General features: G+C 45.6%; 2 protein-coding genes across 2 annotated transcripts; one reads left to right on the top strand and one right to left on the bottom strand.

The window, feature by feature from the left end:
• Positions 1–275: 275 nt before the first annotated feature.
• VKORC1L1 (vitamin K epoxide reductase complex subunit 1 like 1) lies at positions 276–11,990 on the top strand. The gene is made up of 3 exons (XM_069033567.1): positions 276–498; positions 10,307–10,416; positions 11,077–11,990. The coding sequence occupies exons 1-3, from the start codon at positions 305–307 to the stop codon at positions 11,301–11,303; spliced, it is 531 nt and encodes a 176-aa protein (XP_068889668.1). The 5' UTR covers positions 276–304; the 3' UTR covers positions 11,304–11,990.
• A 5,325-nt stretch (positions 11,991–17,315) lies between these two features.
• Positions 17,316–27,711, bottom strand: GUSB (glucuronidase beta). The gene is made up of 12 exons (XM_069033565.1): positions 27,466–27,711; positions 25,668–25,856; positions 25,093–25,274; positions 24,505–24,647; positions 24,177–24,364; positions 23,311–23,463; positions 22,566–22,744; positions 22,042–22,188; positions 20,941–21,025; positions 19,284–19,460; positions 18,650–18,785; positions 17,316–17,519 (listed from the first exon to the last, which is right to left on the bottom strand). Exons 1-12 carry the CDS (start codon positions 27,700–27,702, stop codon positions 17,362–17,364), a joined length of 1,974 nt encoding a protein of 657 aa, XP_068889666.1. The 5' UTR covers positions 27,703–27,711; the 3' UTR covers positions 17,316–17,361.
• Between the last annotated feature and the right edge of the window lie 186 nt (positions 27,712–27,897).

The raw sequence follows: 27,897 nt of genomic DNA on the forward strand, positions 1-27,897 counted from the left end.
GGCGGGGCGGGGGCGTGAGGGGACTCTGCCGGGCCTCCCGGCGGCCGCCAGGGGGCGCTACGCCGCGCCCCTCCCCCGCCCAGGCCTGACGTGACGTTGTCGCGAGGCGCCACGTCCGGCGCGAGCGGACGGGGGGGCGGGGCCATGGCGGGGGGGGGGAGGGGGGGGCCGTGGCGCGCCCGCCCGCCCGGCCAATGAGGGGCGCGCGCGCGTGCGCGGCGGGCCAATGAGGGGAGCGCGCGCGTGCGCGGGGCGGGCCGGCGCTGGGCGCGCGTCGCGGGCTGAGGCGGAGGGACGGGGCAAGATGGCGGCGCCCGTCCTGCTGCGGGTGTCGGTGCCGCGCTGGGAGCGGGTGGCGCGGTCCGCCGTGTGCGCCGCCGGCATCCTGCTCTCCCTGTACGCCTGCCACCTGGAGCGCGAAAAGGGCCGCGACAGCCACTACCAGGCCCTGTGCGACCTCAGCGAGCGGGTGCGCTGCTCCGCCGCCATCACCTCCAGGTGAGGCGCGGGTGGGAGCCGCCGCCGCCCCCGCCGGCGGAAGGGGCTGAGGGCTGCGGGAGCGGTGGGGACGGGACCTGGAGCGCTGCCTCCGGTTCTCGGGGGGTGCTGGGGGCCCGGGCCGGTGCTCGAAGGGGGTGCGGGCCGGGCGGGGGCACGGAGGGGTCGGGGCAGTCTGGGGCGGGGGTCAGCGCTCCCGGTTTGGGGCAGCCCCATCGCTGCAGGGCCGCTGTGGGAGCGGGGTTTTTCGGGATCACTACGGGCTGGAGGGTGAGGCACCCGCAGTTGCTGTGTTGTAATCAATGGTAATTAGGTGGAGTGACAGGCGTTTTAGTGGTAAAGGCTCCTTAGAGTGAAGTGCTGTCGCTATGAGTAGTGGTTATGAGTAACATAAACAAGTCCAGTTGCAGGTGGTGTGCTTTGTTAGTTTTAATTGCAGTATTTGTATTGCGCTTTTATTGGGATGTCTTCTGGCAGCACAGGAGATGCTTTTGTGATACAGAGGAAGTGCTTCATTCAAGGGAGACTTGGATGCCTCTGCAGCAAAAGCCCAGTCCAAATCCTGACTTACTTTGCAGACGTCCAGCCAGTTTAGCAGTTGTTTTCTAAAGGCCAAGGGCTCTTATTTCTGTTAGGAGAGTCAGTGTATAAATTTGGTTCTTGGGCAAGTCTATGTATTGAATACTTTCTTTTTTTTTTAAGGAGAATTTTGTTCTAATCATGTTAGTGTCTTCAGCTGAATGAGTACTTGAGATTTACTGTTTCCCCCTCTCACTGCAACCTGTGCAAAAGCTGTAACAGTTTTTATAGAGGTACTTGCTGTATCATCATAACAAGCCAGTTTGGAGAATGTTCCCATACTCTGTCAAGCTAGGAGCTGTGAAATTGTTGAGGCAAAACATCCAGGGAACTCTTGTTCTTAAAACCTCTTCTATGGTGACAGAAGTGGGATTATGTGACAGAGATCTGTATCTCTGGCCACATGATGTTGTGATTGAGTCAAAGCTTCAACTCTGCTTTTCTGTCTGTCTCAGGTCATCTTTAGTTTGTGAAGGTGCTTGTTCATATCTCTGGTTGGGGAGTGTCCTGAAATGCAAAGTTTGGATCTAACTAGGGAGGAGACTTCAATGAACTCACCAGATAAATTAAAATTACATCAATTAAATTATGCTTAGGCTATTGACATTAAACCACCTGAGTCTTATGAGTAATTTAACTTTGATTACACATACAGGGGTAAAAAAGAGAATAACAAAGATTTAAGTATTAAGTAGCCTGGTTTTGTATAGAATTGGTCCTCCAACAGCTTTTTGATGTTGCACAGATGCTGCTGTTGTGACAGGGAATTTGATGTTACAGTTTTGACCCGTGTTTACTGAAGGCTGGGGAGAAGGAAGTTACCTAAAGATATAATTGGAATTATTTCTAATTATGGAATCATGCTCAGTAATTACAGCATTCATTAGCAATGCTGCAGCTGACACGTTGAGTAAGACCTGGAAATCCTTTACTGTAGGAATTCTATATGATAATGTGAAGAGTTAGGGATAAAATGCACTAAAATCTCCCAGCAGTTGCTAGGAGAATCATGCCTGGAGTGAAGCATTGCAAATGCCAGGAGAGCTCGTGATCATTGGAGCAGGTGGTAAAAGGAGTTTGTGGAAAAGGAACGTGCAAGTTCTGTTCAGTGAATCCATATTTGGAGAAGAATTTGCTTTCCAGGCTGTGCAGGACACAGAGGGGGAGTTTTGCTTTAAAAGTAAGGCCGGAGGGCAAGGCATTAAACTTGGAAATAAATTAATCTTATTTTCCATGTTGCCACAGCTCCCCATCCATTGTTCTCTCTCACTTTCTCCAAGTGAATGTTCCTTGTTCCCACATCTCCAAAGTTTCTCAGGAACTTGATTTCTGAAAGGAACTTTTAACCACACTTTAGATTCCACTGGGGTAGTAGAGTTTCAATCTTGTGTTCCAGCTTTTTCAGATTTAACTTTCATGTTTCTTTGCTCATTAAGCTGTTACACTGACAGTCAGAAATTAGTTGATGAGCTAATTATTACAGTTAACTCTGCAGAGTTAACTGGGTGAGAAACTTCTGTTTCTACCTTGGCTTTTAGATGGTTCATTGGGTTGTATGACTTTTTATTTAAGCTGGATTTGCTGATGGAATTGGAATGTTACAATCTTCACATCTTGAGTTTTGACTCCAAGAGTGGGCTGAACTTTAAAAAGCACTTAATGCTGGTAGGATTAATTTTAAATGCATAGAATAATTAGAATAAATCCATTTATTCCTTCCTGAGCTGACTTTCTGGTATTTTGGGCGGAGTTTTTTTCACCAGCTGTTGGTATTTCCAAGTCTTGCTTTTAAGCCAGATCTGGGATTGGCACAAAAAGAAGAACAGAAATGTAAAGACTGCCAGCATGCAGAGGGAGGAGCACAGAAAATCTCCTATCAGAGCCTGACTCATGCAGAACATTATGTTGGAGAGATACCTTCCCAGTATCCCTTACCCAAAACATGAATGGTCAGCATATTTCAAGTTTTTATCAAGGAGAAAGTTCATGAAATAGTTTAAAAATAAAAACTGTTAAGAAGTGGCTAATAAGGGCAGGTATTAGGGCAATACCTAACATTTCCTTTGGCAGTGGCTGCATTTATTTGAAATTAATTGCTGTCTTATATTTGAGAATAATTAAGTGGCAAGAATGGCTTTATTTATAATGAAACAGACTAGTAGCAGTTCCTGAAAAATAGTTTTGGTCTTGCTGTAGTTTCACAGATGGAATTAAAGTAATAAAACGCATTTCAAGTCATACAGGTCATGCTAAGCTTGAAATAAAATGTGACCTTTAAGTAGTAATGCAGAGACCCAGAGCCTTTGGCTTTGGTCTTTTGCATGCTCTGAGAGCTTTTGGAGTCTTCTAATACATTTCTGCTTTCTGTCTTGGTGAATTGGAGGTTCCTGCAGGGCAAATTAGTGTTTTTGAAGGAGGTTTTGTAGCCTGGCATGCATTAATTAATGCTGTACCCACTGTGACAGAGCCTCAAGACAGCAGCACAAACGAGCAAAGGGCACGTGCATATCTTTAGCAATATTTGCAGCTGCGTCAGTGAAGAGGTTTGGCAACAGTCAATATTGATCTTTAGCTGATTGCTGAAGTAGTTCTCGAGTCAAAATACCATTTTGAGAATCTGGATGGAATTGATATTTTAGGAATTCCGTGTTGTGAACTTTATGCTCATGGGCAAGGTCTTGGATTGGTGTCTTGTGTTTGAGGCACTCTGAAAAGTTCTGAAGAAGTCTGATGTGACAGAATGGTTTGGGTTGGAAGGGACCTTCAAGTTCATCTTGTTCCAGCTCCCGTGCCATGGGCAGGGACACCTTCCTCAAGACCAAGCTGCCTGTCCACCTTGTGTTTTCTGGTGGATGCACCAAAATACTCACCTGGTAGTTCCTGAAAATGCCTGTTACATTTGGTGTGTGTTGTGGGCAGGTCTGAAAGGGTGACCTGTGTGTAGCATTATTGTGTGGTTCTACTCACATTCAGAAATCACTTTAAATAGTGAATTTACACCTCTCTTTGCTTGCTTTGCCATCAGAGCTGTGGAGATTGTGCTGGTGTAGAGCTCATTCCTCTGCAGAGTGGGTGTGAATTGCTCTAAGAACTGCGGGTAAAACTGCCCCGTGCTGGTTTTTCACAGAGCACACCTTGCTAGAACTGTTCTGGTGCATCTTTATCAAGTTGACAAGAACAACCCCATTGTCCAAGGAAATGGGACATGGAGAAAACTTCCCAGACCTCCCTAACCTGATGTTTAACCGGGTTCCCACTGAGCTCTGTTGTGGAGCAGTTCTGTAAACTTGTCTGTCAAGTTTGCTTAATTCCAGGTGAAGAACATTATGTAGCAGTTATCATTTATATTAATAATAATAAATTCCTGATATCCCAGGATTTTTTTTATTGCTGTACCTGCAGATAAATATTCAGATATGTTTGAGGTTTTCAGCTGCCAGTGTTAGTGACTGATATAAGGTGTTAGGAGGTGTAACAGGGCTTCTTCAGTGATTCTGGATTCACTGGTTTGCTGTCTGAGGGAAGCTTGGAAGATCTCTGGTTTGGAATTGGGCAGGGAGAAATTGGAGGAGACAAATTCAGCGCCACAGGGGAAGGGAGGGAGACCCACAGTCACTGCTCTGCTGAAGGGAAACCCTGCCCTGGGAGCCAAGGTGCTCTGTCCCTTGTCCCCAGCTGGGCTGGCACTGTGCAAACAGGACCCAGGACTGGCACAGCATGGGGAGGCAGGGAGCAGAGGCTTAGGGTGTGAGCAGGGAGGATCCAGAGCATGTGCAGCAGAGGGAAGGTGTTTCAGGAATGCTGGTAGAAACCAGCTTTGAGTTTTAAAGTTGCTCTTAAAGCTGCAGAAGCTGATAACTCAAGTGGGTTTTTTTCCCCCATCCTTCTAGTAGAAATTGGATGATTTAATACTGGTACAACACTTAGTGACTGAGGCACATCTTTTACAATACACAGCAGTGCCCTTGCTATGGGAATCTTATTTTCCATCCTTACAGTGCTCACACAAACATGTTTATTTTTGCTTTTCATATATATATAATTTCCAGCTTGTCTGGAATTTGCAATAGGGCTAAAAATTCTTTTGCCTGGTGCAAAGTAAATTTAACAAAGTGCCTTTAATTCAAACTTGGGCTTCCTTTATGGTAGCTTAATAGAAAAGATTATGTAGAAGGAATCAGTGCTGTTGGCTTGTAGCTTGAATAGCCAGTGCTTCTGTAAAAGCTGCTATAAAATAATTACCCACTGTCTGCTTAAGATTTTGCTGATCTAGACACTGAGATTTTTCACAGACTGTTTCTGAAGTAGAGCTGGAGGATGTATAGAACAAAATCTCATTTGGTTATGCTAAATACTGCTAATAGATTTCAACGTGAAATTAAGTGCATCAACATTTTGGAGCACTCCTGGCAGATTTACAAATGGCAATTTTTAATCTTCTTTCTTGTGGCTTCTAATTGAAGGCTTTTACTTCATTTATTAAAACTGTTTGAGTGGCCTTGAAACCATGAATTAGGTTTAATCCAAAATCCTCTAGTGAAGCTGGAAAGAAGTTGCACCAAAGTTTCTCAACATGCTCCAGATCCTTTGACCTTTATATGAGCTTTTCACTGAAAGCAGGGTGTGAGCTCTGCTCCCCTCTGAGAACTTTCACTCTGGACCAGAATTTATCTCAGAAGTCCAGTGGTGCTTAAGGAAATGTGCACATCACTTGTCAAGTGAAGCCTTTTTGTTCTTTTTAGAAAATCAGATTTATTGTTTCCTTGGGGTTACAAAGTGGTAAGGGATGATAAATAATCCTGAAATGAGAGGCTTTTAGTAACCTCCTGCTACCCAAAAAAAACCCTAACTTGAGTTCTTTTCTTGCAGTTTTCTGAGTACAGAATTTAAAAAATTGTTTGCCCTTTTCATTGCACTAAACCCAACACCTGAGAGAGAGAATTGTGTTGGCAAAGCTGCTGCTGCACAAATGCAGAGATGTTGGATCAGACATGCCTTGGAATAATCTGGTTCCCTGAAGGATTTGATTGAATTTTCTAACGTTCCTTAAGGACGCTGGAATGTGACCTGGGAATTGTGTGCTTTGTTCAAGGCATCTGCTGCAGGGCCTGCCCTCATCCAGTACAGTTCTTTCCATGTTCAAATGAATTTCCAGGGGTTAGTTCAGTTCTGGCCATAAAAACTAAAGGGGTTTCCAGGTGAAATTGAGGGGATGTGATTCTGGTCATCACCAGGGGTGGTTGTTGAGGTCAGAAGTGCTCACAAAGCATCTGGTCCATCCTGGAAGGCTTCAGGGGAGGCTGCCAAGTGTTGGTGCAGGTGAAACCCCAGTTCAGAAGTTTAAGCTGATCCTTAGTGGGAGGCCAAGGAAAGCATCTCCGGGAATGGTGTCTTTGGCAAAACTGTTTAAAACATCTGCAGGTAACTGTCAGAGCTGGGGCTTGGCTACAAAAACACTCCAGCATTTCTTACCGGGACTGCATGGGACACTAATCCAGCTCCTGGCTAAACAGACACTTTTTGTTTTGTTTGTTTGACTTGGTGTGTTTGGCAGGCTTGGAATTCTGCTGCTTTTTGAGCCAATGCTGATAACTCATAGCTTTTAACTTGTTAAACTGGAAGGTTGTTTGCTTGTCTTCTAAAATACTTGAGATGCTGGGGGACTAAATGAGGTTCTTGGGTTCCCTTTTAGCATTTTTTCTGCTAAATTATGCTAAAATGTTTCAAGTGTCTCCCCTAATACGCTGTTCTGGAACACAGAGGATGTTCATAATTGTGCAAAAGAGTTTTAAATTATTTAAAAGTGTAAGATTTTATTGGAGGTCTGTCACTTGTGGGTTACAGTGACCTCAGTTCTTTTTTTCTTCCTGTTAAGAAGTAGCAATTGCACACAAATACTGCTTTAAACTTCTAAAAGTGCAACAGTGCTGAGCTTTGAGAAGTACCTCAAACCAAAAGGGGCATTGTTTAGAGGGTGGATAATAACTTTCAATAAGATAGTGCACATTGGACTGAAAATCACTGTAGTGTTCCATTTTAGATGCTGGGAAAGTAGATGAAACACTTTATCTTGGATTTCTTGAATCATTACTTAACTTTTTAAAGAACATTCAGAGTTGTACATGCAGATAGGGAGGGAAATTGAGTTACAAAGACATCTTAAAGGTCTGTTCCTTGTAGTTAGTTCAGATTGCTTTTTATTTTTTAATAGGAGCGAAACTTGGGTGTGGTGAAAGTGGGTTTGGCTCGTGTGTTTGTCAGAGTGCTCTGAGTCACCTCGAGTGACTTCGACCTGGATCTCAGCACGGAACTCCTGATCCTCAGGGATGGGAGCCACCACTCAGTACCAGGAAAAACTTGGTGAAATGGGGCTGTGCTTTTATCTTGCTGTGCAAGCAGCTCTGTAATTACTGCAGGTCGTTTTGTTCAGCGTTCTGTATCCAAAAACAAATTGATGCGAGTTAATAACACTTCTTGTAAATTAGGGTTTTTTGTAAAAGGCAGATTACATGAAAGAGTTCTGTGTTTATTTTTTGAAGCTTATCATGCTGTTAGGATTTTATTCTTGCTATTTGTTTGCCATATTATTTTAGACTTTCAAAATTCTCATAAATCAGGCAATTCACACCTGAGTTTGGTGTGAAAAGGAACATTATCTACTCAGTGTTTATCCTTCCTCCGCTTGCAAAAGTTCCTGGTTCATTGTGGGGTTTACAACAACCTTAATAAAATTAGGACACGATTTAGACTTTTCAGTAGGGAAATGAGATGGGAAAGGGAGTATAAAAAGTAAATATATCAAGTTTAAATACTTTGCTTTTCAGTTTGATGCAGAACACTTGTTCCCACTCCAAACCTTATATGGCTGGGAAAAGTGCTCCATGTTAAACCCCAAGCTGCTTAGCTGTCTCCAAGTGTGTGGAATAAGATGTGAGATTAGACCTGGACTCCATGGGCTGAAATTTAATACTTGGTGTCCTCAAAGCTGCTACAAGGCCAACAAGACACTTACTGAACTCTTGCATGTGGAAAAAGCTTTCCCTGTGCTCTGACCTTGCAGCTCTGCACAGATCACTCCGGGACTCTGACTCTCAGGAAGGGCTGGAACTCATTATCCTTCCACCAGCAACATTTTATTCTCTTGCAGAATAACTGCAGGGTCAGCTTCTGTAAAAGGAAATTTCTGATATTTTAAGCTCGAGTTTGCTCTCAGACACCACAGGATGTGCTGAGCATCAGAGGTGAGAGCACTCACGTCGGGGAGGGATTCAGCATCCCCCAGTTATTTGGAGTTAGGTTGATGCTGAACCTTTGCACACTTTGGGTTGTGCAGGAAAGCCTGAGTGTGTTCAAATCACTTTAATGTCACCCTGCAAAGAATTCTCACTTGGAGACCAGAACAAGAAACTGAACCTGTGGATGGCAAGCTGAAGCATCTATAAATGTAGTAATACAGAAAAATAAATATAGACTATTAAATGTAAAAATGATAATTCCTTTAATATATCTGTGTGGCTCTTTAATTTGGCCTTTGCAAATTGGACAGCACAAGACAATTGTTGCATGTGCTGTGAGCATCTTATCAAAGGAAGGCTAAAAAATTAACAGTTCTCACTTAAAATTCAGATAGCATTCAAGGTGTGGGAGGAAAATTTGTCATAACTGAGATTCTTTGTAATTCTTTGTAATTCCCATAGCCTCAGAGTTGTCCTGGGATGAGAGCAGGGAGCCAGACAGTTCTGCACTGCTCTTCCCTGCAACTCCATGTGTGGCAGCTCTGGGATGCTGAGACTCTGTCCCCTGGAAAAGCACTGTCTGTGCTGCCTTGAAGCTTAATTTTGTCATAGAAGTTCCACTTTTAAAAGATTTGAGACCAAACTAGCTGAAAGTATGTTTAATTTTTGACTGTTTATACAGTAAATCTGCTTTCTAGGAATTGGGACCTGCTGGGTTTCTTGGGGAGAAGAGCACAAGAGTATTAATAGTGAATTCAGACTTAGTCTGCAATTAAAATTATGAGTTTAAATGCGTTTAGCACAGATGGCTGTGAGACTAGAAAGTATTTTGGAGATGATATTAAATTGTCCTTATTGCAGTACCTCTTTCTGTGAGAAAACTGCTTGTGGTGGCAGGTCCCAGGTGTAGTGAGTTACACCAGCAACCTTCCTGCCACAGGAACAAACCTGAGTGGTATCTTGATCCAGCAGGGCCATTGCCTCTAGGACAAGAAACTTCCTGAAAACTGCATTTTCCTTGGAGTTTTCTGCTGCAGCAGAATGAGGAATGGCACTTTTTTACCTTGCTCAGTTAACCTGGTAATGTGAAGCATTTGTGTGGTGCTTGGCTTGGTGCTCCAAAAATCTGCTGGCAGATATTCCAGTGTGCTCTTGTGAGTTAAATTACCTGTTAACTGAAGTAGTAAAATAACTTCATCTTTTCAAGTAACACTAATAAATAGGGTCCTCACTTTGCTTTTACAAATAATGGCATGATCTGCCTTGGGGCATCGAATTAATGGTTTCTGGCACAAATACATTTGCTAATTTAATCTTTCATCCTCCTTCCTGCAGCAGCGGTTTTGTAGGGCTTGTGCTGCTTTCTGCCTTATCACTAGAAAGTTGAAAGTCACTTTGTGGTGGATTCAGGTGTTGGTTCAAAGTGTCACAGTGTGCAAGAGCTCCAACAAACGAGGGCTGGGGATCTTGTGATGGTGCCATCCTCAGCTTGTGTGCTTGACAGATTTGGGTTCCTCCTGAGCTGTTAGACTGAGGAGCAGCTGAGATACAAATTTATGTCCTGATTCTCCTGCTCTGATCCAGCGAGGTGAACAAATCCTTACCACTTGTACCATCTTCCCTCGGCTTTGTAGTGACCTTGTGTCCAATTTGCTGTGGTGCAGAGAGCTGCTAAAGCTGTCAGTGGGGGAAGGAGGTGTTTATTTGACAAAACAGCTCCAAACTACAGCCCTGGGAAGCAGAGGTGCTGTCCAGTGAAATTGCAGCTGTGTGAACTCGGTAGTTCCTGGTGTGTCAAACAGCTTTATTCAGCAAGGTGTGGGATAAAGCTGTGCCCAGTGCTCCCCCTGTTGCAAGCTGCTTGGTTTTCCAGAATTCCACACAGCTCATGGCAGGATGTGTGTCCTTTGCTTTTCCCAGCAGCCCTGAACTGAAAATCTTGTGTAAAACAATAGGTGCCCAAATAAGAGTTAATGAGTTTCCCTGTTTTACAGATGGGGTCGAGGATTCGGTCTCTTGGGTTCCATCTTTGGAAAGGACAGTGCAATAAATCAGTCAAACAGTGTTTTTGGCCTCGTGTTTTATATACTACAAATGCTACTTGGTAAGTATTCTTTCACTTCAGAGCCTAAAGTATAAAGCAGGGCTGTGGTGATGAAGGAGGAGAGCAACATGCCTTGCACAATCTGCAAGAAAGCAGATAAATGCTTCCGATTTTATATCTTGGGTTTTTTTAGCACCACTCTAATGATACATGAGTCCAAAGGGCTTAAAAACCCAACTGATAACAAGAGTAATTGCATTTTCTCCTGATATGCTATTAATAATACAAGTGTGAAGACAGTTTCTGTGCTGGTATTTTCACTCCAGTATATTTGGCATTGGATTGCATGGTGGAAAAGAGAGGGAATAAAAATGGAATGAGCAGGTTTTGCAGGAGTAATGGAGAGAGCAGGCAAAAAAGTGCATGAGATGTAATGTATATCTATTTATTGGTAACTCTCTGGTTTGCTATAAAGTTGTTAATCTCGACAGAAATAACTTGACCAATAATTTTCCTATAACTCAGGAATATGAGGATGGTTCATACTACACACACTCCTTATCACAGGGCTGTCAGACAGAGCTGTAGATGCTCCCCTCCAAATACCCACTTCTCAACCGTGGTGTTTTAAACAGAGTTCTGTGTAACTGAGTGGCTGAGTTTGAATTCAGTTTTGCTCTGTGTGGAGAGGCATGAGTAACTTTCTCTCTCTTGTTGCAGGTATGACAGCAAGTGCAGTAGCAGCTCTAATCCTCATGACATCCTCCATAGTGTCTGTAGTAGGGTCACTGTACTTGGCATACATTCTGTACTTCGTGCTGAAGGAATTTTGCATTGTCTGCGTGCTCACATATTTGCTGAACTTCATTCTCTTTATCATCAACTACAAACGACTAGTTTATTTGAACGAGGCCTGGAAGAGGCAACTCCAACCCAAACAGGAATAACCCCTGTTGGAACTTTTGACTGACAGTCTGAAGACCCAACTTCCATTAAGTTTATTTTGCAGTAATTTTTTTATTCTCCATATCAGACACTTCCCCCTCCCCCCCCCCGAGAATCATAACGGAAATTTTGAATTATAAATTTCAAGGGCCCCCCAGATAATTTCTCTGTGCTAATCTTCAGTTTAAATGTGGTTATGAAAGAAAGCTCTATAACAATCAAAGACAAGCTTTAACTTTACTTTGAAGGAGTTTTAGCCACAGCAAAACCTAGACACTCTCTCTCTCTCTTCCCCTTCCACTTGTGAAGTGGGTAACACTTGCTATAAAATATCCTGTATATAAATTCAGGTATAACAAGATGTGATCATGAAATGAAATACTCTAGACTAGCATCACCATATTTAATGTTGCCATGTTTACAGTATGTGTATTTTTTTTCTTTTTTTTCTTTTTTTTTTTTTTTTTTTTAGCTGATGGACTTAGATTTGACTAGGACTTATGCTGTAAATAAAATTAGAACTCTTGGTTTCATCCCTGGAGAACTCACTGTCCCATGGGTTTGGTTAGGAGCTGTCAGAGGGTTCAGCTTGGAGTCGACTGACACGAGGGAAGAAGTGACCTCTAAAGAACATGGAGTTGCTGCTCTCACTGTTGTGCTTTCACAAGAATGATGCTTGGGGTTGGTTCCATTTTTTTCTTCTTTTTTTTTTCTCCTTTTTTTTTCTTTTTTTTTTTTTTTTTTTTTTTTTGTCTCCAGTAACAAAAATGGAATTAAAGCTGAAACCTGAAGTATGTTGATTAAATGACAACCTCATTAATTTCTGTACAGAACGAAAATAGCTTCATGTGGTCAATGAAAAGCTGATTTGCAGATTGGGGGTTGGTGTATTAAGTGTTCTTTGAAAGGACTCCATTTCCATGCAGAGCTGTTTCATTTTAAGCTGTGGTCAGCCAGCCAGTGTTACTAATGTTTGATGTTCTATGAATGCTGCAGTAATTGCAATTTGCAGTGGAAACCACTGAGTGAGCAGGATAACCAAGCAGTGCACTGAAAAAGCAGTTCCTTAATTGATCTTGGTCAGGATCTTTGGTTTGTGCTATATTGGGAAATGAACTTTAGGCCTGACACACACACATAAGATCTCTTGGAAGGGCAACCTGTTTAATGGGATAAGTAAGTCAATGTGCTCCTGAAAATGAAATGTGATATAGTGCTATCATTGCTCTTTCTAAGAACTAATTGGGGGGGGGAAAAAATTAAATTGCAGATTTAAACAAAAGGAACAAAATTGTACATGTTGTTTCTGCACTCAGTATTCTAAGGCTGAATGTTAAAAGTGCCTTCTGTCTTCAAATCTTAAACCAAATACTTTGTGTTGAACTTGGCAGGCAGAAGTGTCCTTGCTTTAAAAATGAACAAACAAAATTCCCAGCAAACTTGCTGGGGATAGAGGAGTATTAAGAGATCTGGTTTTAGTTTTTAGACTGAGAAGTGGTAGCAGTATTGTTTTCAGTTTAATTTAAAAGGTCGATGTGATTTGGAAAATGAAATACTTGTGTTTCAGACTGTGTGACACTGAGATGTGTGGGTTCAGCTACTTTCTGTAATTGGTGCTGTGCTGCTTCTTGCCCTTGTCAGTTCAAAATATGAAGAATTCCAACTGCATACCCATTTATTTAAAGAACTAATTTAACTACTTTTAGCATTTTCTTTCTCAAACATGAATGTCAGAGAGACACTTCCATTGTAAGTGGATTTTAAACACTAAGGAGAAACTCGACTGTGAAACGAGCAGTGTTTCCGTTGAGCAAAGCGAGTTTTGAGATTGAATTCACAAAAATAATATTTCAATTACTACTGAAGCAATTCTCTGGTTTGTACCAAGGATGTAGGTGGAAACTGCTTTTCTGTAGAAGTTCTGTGGTATGAGTAACATCTGTTGCATGTAACACTAAATGATTATTTGTCCCTCGTCTGACAGTTTTAGCCAACAATTCATTAAATGAGTTTTGTATTGACCAGAGTATAGTTAAAGCTTGTCTTGCTGTTTAGTTCTGTCTCTCAAATGCCTTCTGCTTTGATATCAAGGGGAATGAATGATGTTGAATTGGTCCCTCAAGGCTTGGCTTTGTTCTCTCCCAAGCCTTGAGGCTGTATCAGTGTTTAATGTGTTGTATAGATTTTATTTTGATGCATTCCTGTGATCTACACTAAAGGCATCTTTTTTTTCATCTGAGGAAGAGGTGAACATGTGCTGCCTGAAAGTTGCTCCTATCTCAGAGCAAGCAGCCATGGAGACAAGTCTAATCCGTGAGTACTTGGTCCAATTTTGGGGGAAAAAAAAGAGGGAAAAAAAGCCCCATCAGCTGAAAGTATTGGTGTTGACTTAACTTCACTGTGTCTTGTGCTTGTTTGTGTGGGCATAGTCTGTTCATTCAGTTTTAGTAAAAATGTTTAGGGCCAGATTTTCAGCAGTGGTGTCTGCAGTCCTTGTTTGTGTGCACGTAGGGATCAAATGGAGCTGGAGTTTGGGCTCTGGGAGAATTTGCAGCTACTTTGTGCACGAACTTGCAAATCTGATCCTTAATTGCAAACTCTTGTCTCGTGTGCTTTCCTTGCAGTTACTTTTTACTGGAAGTGATTTGCTAGAAATGGCCCTGATTTCTTCTATTTCTCTCTTATGCTTCAGAAATGCAGTTGGCCTGAATAAAGGGCAGAATAATCTTAGCAGGAGAAATTTGGACCTTTCTGCTTCAAGTTCTTTGGACTCTTTCCTTGTTGCTCCCAATGATAGAAAACAGCATCTTTCTTCCAGTAAAATGGGTTGTGATGTAAATCAGGAGTGCAGCTGTGCCCCCCTGCCTGCCCCAGCCAAAACGTGGTGGCAAATGTGTGCTTGATCCTGGTTTCACCCTTACAAATCCAAAGGCAAATCCTAAAAATTCTCAAGGATGCAGGAGTTTGGGTAAAGGCAGGTAAATGGTACTCGGGCTGGCAGTGGACAGGGGGGTGTTACAGAGATCCCCGTCATGGTTTCAACACTCACGAGAATGGAGGGGATAAAATTCACAGTATCCAAACAGTGGTTCTGAATTTGGGCTCTTCCTGCCCCTCTTTGGCTCTCTCAGAATCCCAGAATTCCTTTGGGATCACAGAATATTCTGAGTTGGAAGTTCCGTGGCGAGGGGCGGACTGGACAGGCAAAAAAACCCTCATCCCAAAACCTGCTTAGGAATTAAACATTCCTGAAATCCTCTTACTGTAAGGTACTTGCTACTCTTTAAGGCCAACAAAGCATTTGAGTCTCATGGAGGAAATGAATATTCTTGGAAGTTTCTTCCTGTAAAACATTAGTGACACTGAGGCCAATGAAACATTCCTGACCACCTTTGAGATCTGAAGTGACAACAAATCTCTGGTGAGGAGGTTTCTGAATGCTGTCGTTTGCATTTATCTGCTGCTGTACAGAGTCTCTCAGTTGTTCCAGGAGGTTGGTGAGGTGCTTCAGGCAGCACTCTGCTCCTAATTTATGTGGGCTGAAGTCTTTGGTTCTGCCAATGTTGTTTAAACTGGTCTAGAAAAGATGAAGTATTCTGTTACCATACAACTGTATTAAGCATGGCCTAAATATTAGGTGTTTGTTCTGTATAGTATGTTCCATCAACTATTTATTCCCAGTGCTTTAAACTCCAAATCAAACACCCATTTAAAATGCAGTCATTGGGCAGATGCTCCTTTTCTCAATACAGGCTGAGAGATTCTCTATTGGAGGTTTAGGATACAATTTTGCTAACAGGTAAAAAAACCCATGTAAATATGTACGAATTCTATTTGTTGCACATAACTTTTTTGGTATAAAAAACAAAACAAAACAACAAAAATAAATGTAGGAATTACCTGTGGATGTCTTGCTGCAATCATTTTTATGCTGCATTCATGCAGTCCAAACATAAGAGCTTGAATGAACCCAACCAGAGGCCTTTTTGGACTCAGTCTGAGCCTTAGAAACTGTTTTTAATGTCAGTACTGTAATTCTGTTTCTAGAAATTGTACTAAGTCGTGTGTTTTTTTCCCCAAGACGTTGTGTGTGCTTAGCAGTAGAACAGTTAAAGCACTTGATCCCCCCCCCAGATCCCAGTTTTCCCAGTAGAATTCCTGCAGCTTTGTGTGTCTGGCTGAGCGTTGTGTGTAAAGGCTGAGCAGCGTTGACTTGAGGCTTTCACTGTTTACAGTTCTTTAAGCAAAAAAGATCCCCCAGCATTGTGATTTTTATCAGTTTCTGCTTTATTGGGGCTGTGGGGCTGCTCAAAGCCAGTCCCACAGACCACAAAATACCTGGGAACTGCTGGATGTGTCCCTGGATTTGGGGAGGGAGCTGCTGGGCAGGGTTGGGTTTGTGATTGCACTGAGCTGTTGAGAACAAGCAGGAATTAACCCTCCAATGTGTGCTCAGATTTTGGGGGGCTGAGCTGAGCCCTGGTTTGTAAGGAGTGAACAATGTCAAATCTTCATCTGTGTTTTGGTCAGGTCTGTTGAAATTGGGGAAGAAAATTAGTTTTTAAAGGATGATGTCTAGAGATGGAGAAGTTGAAATGACTTTTAAACACTGCTAGTGGGCTTAAATATGGTAATTGCTTACACCATGGTGTGTTTGAACAAGTGTCTTTTTACTGTGCATAGAGTTTTATATTCTGAGGGTTTAGTTCTAGAGAAAATCTAGGCCTAGCATGGTGTGAGGAATTTTGTAGTGTGTTCTTTCTTTTCCCTTCAAAAGACAAGAAAAACTGTTGTGGAGTCTGCAGTGAACATCTGTGTCCTTATTCTGCTGGGGCAGAGTGGAAGGTGGTGTTGGTTCCTTGGTCTACCACCTCTAAAGGGAACAGAATTTGGCCACCACACAACAGAAAAGCAAATATTTTCTTTATATGGTCAGAGTTTGGTCACTTCCCTGAGACACTCACACCAGAGCCAGCTGCACAACAGGGAGTCATGGCAACAGTTTCACCCAGAATCTGTGAATTCCAGTAATCAAACTCCATGATTTTAACTTCCCAAGTGCATAGGGCAGCCTCTGATTTTGTTGCTCTGCTCCTCGAGATGGCTGCTTTTGGGACAGCACTGGCAAGTTTGCAGACTAAATATTCTGAGTTTTTCTGTGTGGTGGTGTGATCCATGACAGTCTAAAGCCTGTTTTTTAGCCTGGCCTGAGGCTGGTGTGCAGCCCTAAAGGGCCATCACTGAAGCAGCACCTGAATCTACACCTGGCCCTACCCCAGAGGGCTTCAGGCCACTCTCTGAAAGGTTTAGAGCAGAAATTCCCTCTGGGCTGCTCTTCCTGTGGTGATATTTAATATGAAGGAAGCCCTTCCACGCTGGAAGGGCTCTGACAGTGGCACTGTTAGGCACAGTTCATGTCTAATAGTGGCAGTTTTGGTACTGTAAAATAAATAGATTTAAAGCTGAGTTGATGTAGTCCCTCCCTCTCTAACATATCCCACCTTGCTGCTGGAATAGGAATTCCAAACTGTGTTTTGGAGTATGTGGGGTGGTTCACGCCCTTCCTGACTGCTGGGAATGCTCAGGATTTCTCACACATCCATCCTGTCAGGCCAGAGCAGCTGCACAAACTGTGCTCCTCTGCAATCCTGTGGACAGTTTGCTGTGATCTCAGTAGTGTTAACTGTTAGGGGAGTTTAACTGGAAAACCTCATTTGCATTAGCGGGATGTGATGTTCATTTAGAGTAACTTAAGATTTTTTTTTTTAAGTTCAGTATTGATTTGTATCATGTAATATTTGTAATTTTTTTGCCATAAACAGATACCTCAGTCAGGATCTCTTAACTTCAGCTCCTTGAAAGTGAGTATTTGTTTTCCTACCTGGAAACAGGAAGCCTACAGACACGGCTGAGCAGAGGAAACAAAAGTTTCTGATCTGCTTTGCATCACAGTAACTCCTTCAGGTGGACTAGAAATCGCATTGGACTTGCAAGACTTGAGTCAGGCATAAAACTTATTTAAACAGAAATTTAATAACAAGTTCAACATAATCCTTGTTTTCATTTTAGAAAGAGGGAATGTGATGTTATTACAGGAGGAAGACAGCTTGATTCATTTGCAATCTTCCAGTATCTGTCTCTAAGAACAAATGCAGCTGCTTTGGGCTGGCGCTGGCGGGTGAAGATTCCTTTCTTGTTCCCCAAAACTCGTGTGGTCCCTGCAGAGAGGTTATAAAATAAAGCAAATATATAAAACAAGCTCTTTCAGTCCCTGCTGTGAGCTGTTACAATGTAGGTACTAAATCAGGCCAGGTGGGAGAGACCCATGCACTTTCTTTCCACACAGTCAGGTACAACAGGGAGCCTTGGCAGGATTCATGGATGTGACAGAGCAATCCAGCTGCAATTCCTTGTATTTACAGCTGGTGAGCTGTGACACTGAACTGGGGTGTGCCCATTGATCAGTACTGTATCTACAACAGATTGGCTCCACCTTCAGATTGGATGGAGGAAATGGTGATGACTATTTACTGTCCTTTGTGGTGTCTAGATCCTTTTCCTGCCTGTTTTAATTTTCATAGGAGAGTAGAAAAAAGGATTGCAACAAGTAGAGAGACTGGAACTGCATCTGTGTGTGACCTTGTCTACATTTTCTCAGTCCTGTTTGAAGCTGATGCTGCTTTTCTGACCACTGCCATCGCTGAGCTTTCTAATACCTGTCCTGGTGCTCTGCAGAGTATTTTAGTGGTGTTGCTTCCTAACACTGCTCACCACCCCACCTCACTGCAGGTGGCACGAGCAGAACAGGTTCCTTCCCAGATCTGAGTTGGGATTGTTGAATTTCTGTGTGACTGCACTGTAAATTAAGGAATTTCCCTTCCTTTGTGACTGCACTTAGCTATTAATAATGGGTGGAGTGTCATGGTAAGACAGCTGTGTGCCAGTGTGGCATCTGCTCCTCTACCAAGTTAATTTAGGTTATTTAAGGTGCTCTGTTCCCAGGGCAGTTGTAGGTGACACGAGAAGCAAGTGAGATGTTCCTAACCGCTGGCCGAAGCTCTGAATTGAGGGTGGCAATCTGGGTCTCTCACAAGCTTCCCTTGTGCATTGTCTTGTTCCTGGGAGCATCTCTGAGGTGGGACAGGCAGGAGAAAAGGATGAACTCAGTACAGACAGGACCTTCTCTCTTGGCTCTGGTCGTGCTGGGTTTTGTGACAAAACCAGCTGTGCTCTGTCCTGGTAAACAGAGGGCCTTTTATCCTCCCCTCCAGCACAATATTTGTGTGGCATAAACCACTAAACTCCCAGGGAGGATGGAGAGTTGTGTAGAATATAAATAAAAGCTTACCTTGACTGGTCATGAAATCAGCAAAATTCCAGATGAGCTCCCCAATCACGTACTCCTTCCTCTTCTTGTCAAACACTGCGTGGTACTCCCTGAGCATGGCCTTCTGGTACTCCTCAGTGAACATCAGGGGGGGATCCTACAGCCAGGGACAACAGGATGAGGGGACAGTTAATCCCAGCAAAGGCATTCCCACTTACCGAGAAACTATTCCTGAAGTGAAACTCTGTGGTTGCTTGGTCTTCTGATTGCTGCTGCATTAACAGTGGCTGTTGTGACAATTAGCAAACACAAAATTCCAGGTATTCCCAGGGGGAATTCCTGTGGTGCCCTTTGCCACAAAGGGACAGGAGTGCCATCCCCTCCTGCACGGGACAGCACCACAAACATCCATTCTCCAGGGTTTGCTTTCATTGAAGCATTTCCTACCACTGCCAAAGGACAGATTTTGGAGTCCTCCTTAGGTAGGTAAAGCTCGCTGATTTTGGTGGAGCAGGGTCACAATCCTGGAGCCTTTTGGACACTCCCAGCTGAAGCCTCTCACAACAAAGCCAGGCCCAGTAGTGCCACCCTCTCCCAGTTAAATTTTGTTGCCCTCTAAGAGCTTTTTCCATCTGGGGAACACCACAACACTCACGCTATGAAGTCCAGGCACTGAGTCTGCTCCATATTCACTCTGGATAATGGGTTTTTGGTAGGTTTTATACCAGTTCTCAAACTGGGCTGTGAGTTGGAGTGGAATCACTTCCAGGTGTCCTGGGTCGTGATACCAGGAGAAGTAGCTGTTCACACAAATCACATCCACGTAGGGAGCCTGCAGGACACAAGGTGAGAGTGTTTTGGCATAGACTTCAACCTTCTCTTGCAAACTTAAATCCTCCTTTGGGTTCATTTAATGGAATCCAGGTTTATTACACATAGAATGAAGTGTTTCCCCCATCACTCAGACCCTCCAAACATCATATCTTCCCCAGAAAAAAAAAAAAAAAGCAGGATAAATTTAATAAGCTAACAACATTAAGTTGGCATTTTCCTTACAGATTAGGAAGTCACAGCAAAGAGTTAGACAAGATCAACACATTTCATTCTCAGGTTTGTTAGAAGTTTTTTTGTTTCCAAGATGTCTCTGGCTTGCTGGTACATTTAGATGTACTTTTTTTTTTTTTTGAGTATTGGAATGTGATTATCAAGTGAGTGGTCAAATATTTTGACTAGCAACTAAATTTTGTGCATCAATGGTGCAATACTAAGACTAAAGCATTCTGCAAGTTATTTGCCATTTCTACCACATGGACAGTGTGATAAAAGGGCACAAAGCCCCCTCAAGATAAAGTGATGTTGTATGTAACTTGTTCAATGTTCTCTTAACATGTTTTGTAATAAAAAGAAAAAAAAAAAAGTTCTAATATCACATCAGTGTATGAGACATCTGTTCTTTGGGTTGGTTTGCCTGTGCTGCTCGAGTTGGGCAGAGTGGGAATGGGGTATTCAAAAGCAGATTCCTGCTGGGCTCCTTCAAATTTAAGGCCAGCAGAGGTTTTGGGTTTTCTTCTGGGGTGGGGAGGAAAAACCTCAGAGTTGCAGCCATTCCTGCTAATTAGAGGACAGTTTAGGAGAAATCCAAAGTATAACCTGGAGCAGGGATGTGTGGTAGCACCAACTCACCTGCTAGAAGTGATTATTGTACAGTAGTGCCCAGGATCTACACTGGAAACAAATACAGGCGTTAAAAATCCTTGGTCCAGGCTATGAAAGGCCCAGAAATCCAAGGAAAGTGCCTTTTGGTTATTTATACAGCTCTAAGGCTTTTAATTATGGAGCTGGAGGAGCTTTTAGATTATTGGACACAAACAGACATCTGCCAAAGAAGATCTACAGCAGTTTAAGGCAGGAATTAAAGCAAAGCTTCCTTCCTTTAGACTTCCACAAGGGTTGTGAGCATTTTAAAGAGGTTTAAGCTTTGGCTTAATTGCAAGTGAAAATTCTGAGCATTAGTAAACACAATCAATGGCATAGCAAAGCATGGCAATATTAATGGAATCCAGGGGCATAATCCTGCACACAAAGAATTGTTCTCTCTTACAGACCCTTTTTGTTTTTTCAGCTGGACTACAACTGGTTTTTCCTAGAAACAAAAATGTAACTTTTCTTTTGTCTTTCCCTCCTAAATATCTCCAGTAAATTTAGGGAAGTGCAGGGAAAGGACTATAAAACAAGTGACAAGAGGAGGAAATTTAATGTATGAGTTTAAAAAAAAAAAAAAAAGAAAAAGCTAGAAAATAAAGCAAACTTACACCATGATCAAGAGCGTAATTAGCATCTGTCACAAAGGTGACTGGTCTGGAGGGGTCGAGAGCTTTAGTGTGAGCTATCACTGTCCTGTTTGCAAACAGTAAAGCAAGAGTTCAACAACAGCATGGAGAAGCACAGCCCCCTCTCCCCAGGCTCTCTGTCCTTCCACCCCCCCAGACAGAGCTGGTTTTGATTTAGCAGACAGTGTTTGAATTAAATAAAGAGAGTATCTGTCACCAGGTGGTTGCTATGCCACCTGACAAAAGAGCAGAGTGGAAGCACACCAAGCACAGGCACATCCGTTTGTTGGTGGTGCCAGCAGCTTAGAAGTTGAAGGGACAGTTGAGTTTGAGGACAAAACTGTGAAAGGGACAATAGGAAGTTTCTGAACAACTCCTGGGATGCATTCCTGAGGCCCTGTGGCACAGCAGGCAGAGGTTGGATGGTTTTGAGGAAGCCCTGAGTGAGAGAGATGGGACAGAATTAGAGAGTCAAGCTCTTGACATTGAAGGAGGGTGCTGGAACATTCTGAAGAATGAAACTTCACAGTTATCAGTGCACCTACAGCTCCCAGGGACAGCCTGCTGCCCCGTTACAGAGCTGCCTCTGGGCTATCCAAAGCTTAAATCTCTTGAGAAATAAAACCAAGGGGTCTGCAGGGACTCAAAGCAGTGGTTTTGAAGTGGGGAGCCACAGAACAAATAAGCAGCTTTAACTGCAGAACCTTGTCTTCGGAATGAAAGGCCAGTTATTCTACAGCTTTGCTGTGATTCTCAAAGGATTCAGCACTCATCTTCCAGTGGTAACAAGGAATATCCCGTTCCCACCAGGTCTGATTTTGCTTAGCTCAAGAAGAGCTGCTCAAACCAAGTGGACTCCTGGTCATTTTGTGGAGTCTTAATGTTCAAAACCAGCAGGTCTGAGACAGTTGAGCAGTTCTGAGCATCAGTTCGACACATGCAGGAGTTACATTTCAGTTTGCATCTGCAGGTACAGTGCCAGGGTTCCCAAAAAATGCCTTCACCCCCTTTATTACTTCTCTGTGCCATCCCAAAGGAAGAAGAGGAATCATCTGCCACGAGATGACGAGCAGATGCCCTTACTTGAAATAGTGAGCGGCTGGGGGCAGCTCTGATGCCGGCTCGTTGGCCACTGACCACATCACCACTGAGGGCCTGTTCTTATCCCTGCGGATCAGCTCCTCCATCACAGCCAGGTGATGCTGCAGGGACTTGTTCCCAAAGCTCTCACTGGAAGACAGAAGGAGGTGAGGGTGTAAAATCCATCCCATCTGCCTTGCCCTGTGCAAACTCAGCCTCTGGGTAGAGCAGAGCCTTGATGCTGAGGATGGCTTCTGCCCTGTTTCCTCAAAGTTTGCTGCACAGTTCAGGGCCGTGGTTTGGGCTCGTTAATGGAGCCATGTGGCAAAATGCCCTCTGGTTGCCCAACGTCACAAGGCACTGGTGGCGCAACTGGGAGATTTCCAAACAGAGCAAAGTGCTCTCATTACCGGGACAACGGGTGGGACACTCTGGGGACAGAAGTGTAAAAAGGGTAATGGGACACTTGGAAACAGCTCAGAGAGGAGCAGATGAGCGAGGGGCAGGGTGTGCTGGGCAGTTCTTACAGCAGTTTGATGCCCACCCCCGGGCTCTCGTCGATGACCACGATGCCGTAGGCGTCGCACAGGTCCATGATCTCCTCGGCGTAGGGGTAGTGGCTGGTGCGGAATGAGTTGGCCCCCAGCCAGCGCAGCAAGTTGAAGTCCTTTACAATCAGGGGCCAGTCAAGGCCTTTGCCACGGATCTGGGGGGAGAGAGGAATCACCCCTTGTGAACACGGCTTCCCTGCTTGATCCAGCCCCAGCCCCAGAGCTGCCTGAGGCCGCTGCTGCCCAGGGTGGGGAACCCAACAGCCACTGTCACAGTCAGAGGGGTTTGGGTTGGAGGGGACCTTAAAGCTCATCTCATTCCACCCCCTGCCATGGGCAGGGACACCTTCCACTGTCCCAGGTTGCTCCAAGCCCCATCCAACCTGGCCTTGGACACTTCCAGGGATGGGGCAGCCACAGATTCTTTGGGTGACCTGTGCCAGGGCCACCTCACCCTCCCAGCAGACTGACTGACTGTCAGCATGCCTGACTGGAAGCTGTGGCTGGGAGATGCTTCAGTGTCTCCACCAGCACACCCATGTACCCTGAGGGATGTCAGGACCATGGCAGGACTGAGCATGGTGTCCCCTTAGTGCTTAGCCTGGGAGGAGAGTGTGAGGGAACAACCCCTCGGAGAGGGGAGGGGAGGCAGTGCAGGTGCCACCTCAGCAGTGTGAGCTGAGGTGTCACTGGGTGTCCCTGCCGTGGGTGCCACACTTACATCTGCATCCTCGTGCTTGTTGACCCCATGGAAGTAGAAGGGCCTGCCATTGATGAGGAACTGGGTGCTGGTGACGTGGATGGTGCGGATGCCGACCGGGAGCGTGTACACGTCCTCCAGTAGTGCCTCACCCATCTGTGCCTGCATCTTCACCTGCATGTCCAGGGAGGAATGGAAGGGATCCTCACGAGAATGCCCAGTGCTCCCTCCCCTGTCTGTGAGGGAGATTTTGGCCCCACATCCCCTTCCTAGCCCTGCCTCAGCACACAGCCTATTCCTCACTGCTGCTGCTCGGCAGGGAGCCAGGTATGACTAAACAAAAAAATAGAAATCCAAGCTGTGGAAGTTGAAGGATGAAGAGACCCTTTTGGCACTTGCTCATCCCAGGAGTTTCAGTGTCTTTTCCCCATGGCATCACCACAGACCATTTCTGTGCCCAGCTCCTTGATGCCAGGCAATGACTGACACATCACCTGCTCCCAGGTGTGAACCTGAGCCCCTGGAAACTCCAAGCAGCTCATCCTCCCTGATTCCTGCACCTGAACATCGCTACTGATCCTTAACTCTCAAAGAATCTCCCAGGCTCCAGCTGTTCAACTCATCATCTCCTCAGAGGGGATGGACTGGACCCTCAGTGTGTAGGGCCAGCACCTCAGAGCACACTCCAGGAATACCCTTCTCTCTGCCAGACCCTTCAGTTCAGCAGCCAGGAAGCTGCAAAAGCTTGATTTGATTACTGCCTAATTAGTGGTGCCACTCTGGTCACATGCACACGACCCGTGAGAGGAGAGGACAGAGGATGGGCCATATGGCAGTGCCTTAACCCTATTAAACACACACCCACAGAGGAGGAAATGCCACTTTACCTCTAAGGAGTACAGGTATCCAGGGTTCTCGTGCATCAGGTAGGGCCACCAGAGGTTTGGGTTGAGGACTTTGAGCTCTCCCACTGGGCCATCACCTGTAGCAACCACTTTCCCCTCTTGGTCACGCAAACTCAGCGACAAGGAATTGGCTGTGCTGCCAACCACTGACACCTGATACTGCACCATGGCTGGCTCAGAGGAAACAAAATTGACAATCAGGCTCAAGAAAAAGCCACTAGGAAACAAACTCAAACTTGTGCAGGATATTTCCCCCCTTGTCACCTCCATCTGGAGTCTGAGGGAGCTGCTGTAATTGCTCTGGACCTACCAACACTGTCTGATGAAGTGGTTGTCACAGTGATGTCATCTATGTAGGCAGCAGGAGTGGTGTAAAGCACAACTGGGCGGTGGATTCCGGCATAATTAAAGAAATCAAACCTGATGTTCTGCACAAAATAGTTCTTGGGGTACCTGAGTGAGTGAGACAGGAGAAATGGCTGCATTACACTTCATTGCACAGCTGAAGGCAGCACGTGGATGCTGGCAGTGCAAAATAATCATGTAAAATAGTCTTTACAACAGGTTGGATCTGTCTCTCAGCTGCTACACTGAAGGGTTCTGCAGCTGACAAACATCTGATGCCCCAAGATTTTGATCCTTCAGGAGAGCTGGTGCTTGCAGCTTCCAGCTGAATCCAAGTTCCTCAAACCTGCCCTTCATTCAACTTGACAGATCATCCAACCTGAGCTCCCTGTGCACAAAACAGATGCAATTCCTCACCACACCAAAGCTTAAACTCCTCGCTGCCCTTTTCACCATAAAGTCAACCCCATGGAGAGTTTCATGAACCAGCAGCTGAATAAACTCCTCTCCCACCCCTGGGATCAGCCCAGCAGTAAAACACCCAGCAGCTCACCTTGTTTTGTCAGTCATGTACTGGATGGAGCCTGGGGGCAGCGTGTGGGGGGTCAGGGTGTTGTTGAGGGCCACAGTGATGCGGCAGAGGGTCCCTGGGCTGCCCTGCACCACGCTGCTGATGTCAGCCTCAAAGGGCAGGTGCCCCCCTTCGTGCTCCACCACCTGCACCCCATTCACCCACTGCAAGGAAAGACCCCAAAAAATGGTTTATTGGGATTTTGTGGCGAGCAGAGCACAGAGAAGGGAAGCCCAGTTACAAGGAACACCCGGGCTCTTGATCCTCGAGGGGTCTTTGAGGCATCTCCCTTTGCTGGGAGCTAGGTCTGGCTCACATAAAGTGTCACTGAGGGACACAGTTTGGGGAAGATCCATTAATCGGGAAATGTTCAGTTACTAATCCCGAAATTGCAGGATCAGAGAAGAGAAACTGGAATTCATTCTTGCTGGGGGTTAAGAAAACAGCAAAGAGCTGCAAAATCGAGGCAGGGACGCATTTGCTGAACAAACCATAAAAACTGACTTTAGTCCAGCCTAATTTTGGAAGCACGGGGCCAATCCCCCCCAGGCACCTACCACGATGGAGTAGTAATGGGCACTTCCAAAGCGCAGCACCACCCTGGGGGCGGGATCGCCCTGCAGCCAGCGCAGGGGGAGCAGCACCTCCTTCTCGTACCACACCCAGCCGATGTAATTCTCCAGGCTGGGGTCCTGGGTGATGTCGTTGAAGCTGGCAGGCACTGGCATGTCGATCACAGGGCCGCTCTGGCAGGAGTTGCATGGAAAAGGAAGGAACAGAGCGATTAAAAAGAAGATTTTTACTGCTGGAGGTGTCCCCTTCCAGTGGCAGCTTTACAATCCCTTTGCCAAGGGGAAATACTTGGGAAAAGCTGTTTAAAAACTGGTGGCATCTCCCAGAGCTCCTATACAAGCCCTAAATTAGCACCAGGCACAGGAACCTGCCTGCTCCTACAGGAAGGAGCTGCTCCTTTCTTTTCCTCTCCTGCTGTGCAATGAAATGCTTTCATTAATGGCTCTGGCACCATGGAATCAGAGAAGTGAGGGGAAAAAACCCCAAGCCCAGGTTGTTGTTTCAGCCTGGGGCTTCCCAAAGCTGGGAATTTTCTCCTGAGCAATGTGGGGGTTGTGGTGCTGTTTGCTAAGAGCTGTAGTAAAAGGGTAACAACAGTAGTGGATATTTTGGGCAGGAATGAATATTTTAGGATATTTTTCTCCCTGTGGAGACTGTTTAGGATGAGTTCAGCCTTTCTCACCACCTGAAAGCAAGAAATTCCTTGGGATTACAACAGAACCCATTCAGTTGCTTATTCCAATATAAAGATTAGAGGGAGGTAGTGTCACAGGACATCGAATATTGAGGAATCCAGATGCTGTTGCCTCCAGATGCTGTTACCAAACAGAGCTGTTCATTTTCAGCACTTTCTGCACTCGGGATGTTGCACAAAGGAGTTCTGCAGCTTCTCCTTTCCTGAGGAAGCCTCAGGAAACAGAATGAGGAAGGTCTGGGCACCCAGGGTGGGCATCATGTGCGTGGCTGACTCAGCACTGGCACTGCAGAGAGCTCAGTGCCCTCGTCACAAGATCCTAGTGGGGAAATCCTTGGATTGGGAAGGGGATTTTCTAGTATCTGACGCAGACAACCCTTGCCTAGGCTGGCCAGGAGCTGGGTCCCCTTCAGGGAGATTCTCTGAGGTCTAAAGCAGGTTGAGCACACTCAGAATCTAAGTTTCCCTTTGGTATTTCAGGATTTCTCTCCTCTGGCAAAACTTCCAGCAGCACAGTGACCTTCAGCTCTTCTCTCCTTCCACAGTTCAGCAACAAAATCAGCCAAAAGGCTAAAAATAAAAATAATGAACGACTTATCAATTTTATGCATAAAATTCATAACTCTTTTCTCTCAGGTAATGTAGTTAATTTCCAGGCAGCTCTCAGTCACACCAAAACTTGTCAACCAGCACTCTGAAACTTTGGAATAAACAGTTCCCAGTGCCTTTTCCAGGCACGTTTTTGCTGATTCTGTGCTGCTGGAAGCTCAGCGCTGTGCAAGGCTCCGGCAGCACCTGGAGGTGAATGGGGTTCACTCAAACGCTGTCTGCCTTTGGAGCAGCACCGGGGGGATCCTCAGGAGCTGCTAATTAGGAACTGCCTCAAGAATGACCTGGGCACAGCCATCACCATGGGGCAAAGGGCAGCGGCCCCGCCAGCCCGGTGGGGAAGGGAGGCAGGGAAAGAGGAAGGGAGGGAGAGAGGAAGAAAGGAGCGGTGCCCCCGCAGCGGGCCGGAGCCCGGTTCGGAGGGGGAAAAGCGCACCCTGTGCCCGGCGATGGGCAGCGCCCGCCCCGCTCCCCGCTACCTGCCGGAGCGGCCGCCGGTACCAGCGCTCCGCGAAGCCGGCGTCCCTGCCCGGAGACAGATCGGCGCGGAAGCTCCAGAGGCCGCCGAGCTCCCTGCGCTCGCGGGAGGGGGTGTCCCGGGGCTGCAGCATCCCGGCGGGACCCGCCGCCAGCCCCGGGAGGAACAGCAGCGGCAGCAGCGGCAGCAGCAGCGGGCACGGCCCGGCCCCGCGGCCGCCACACGCCGCCACCGCCATCTTGGCTGTGGGCAGGGCCCGCTGAGGGCGGGAGGGGCCGCGGCTGAGGGGCGGGACCGGAGCTGAGGGGCGGGACCGGAGCTGAGGAGAGGGAACTGGAGCTGAGGGGCGGGACCGGGAGCTGAGGAGAGGGACCGGGAGCTGAGGAGGGGGAACCGGGGCTGAGGGGCGGGACCGGAGCTGAGGGGCGGGACC

Source organism: Aphelocoma coerulescens, chromosome 19 (assembly GCF_041296385.1).
Source record: "Aphelocoma coerulescens isolate FSJ_1873_10779 chromosome 19, UR_Acoe_1.0, whole genome shotgun sequence".
NCBI classification, from domain to species: Eukaryota; Metazoa; Chordata; class Aves; order Passeriformes; family Corvidae; genus Aphelocoma; species Aphelocoma coerulescens.

Bases quoted from the DNA above. Each gene is read 5' to 3' on its own strand.
- GUSB (XM_069033565.1), bottom strand. From the start codon at position 27,702: ATGGCGGTGGCGGCGTGTGGCGGCCGCGGGGCCGGGCCGTGCCCGCTG. The intron at 25,275-25,667 runs GTAGGTGCCTGG...CTTTCCTTGCAG, and splicing joins CCCATTACTACTCCATCGTG to TGGGTGAATGGGGTGCAGGT. The intron at 22,745-23,310 runs GTAAGTGTGGCA...CTCTCCCCCCAG, and splicing joins ACAAGCACGAGGATGCAGAT to ATCCGTGGCAAAGGCCTTGA.
- VKORC1L1 (XM_069033567.1), top strand. From the start codon at position 305: ATGGCGGCGCCCGTCCTGCTGCGGGTGTCGGTGCCGCGCTGGGAGCGG. The intron at 499-10,306 runs GTGAGGCGCGGG...CCTGTTTTACAG, and splicing joins TCCGCCGCCATCACCTCCAG to ATGGGGTCGAGGATTCGGTC. The intron at 10,417-11,076 runs GTAAGTATTCTT...CTCTTGTTGCAG, and splicing joins TATACTACAAATGCTACTTG to GTATGACAGCAAGTGCAGTA.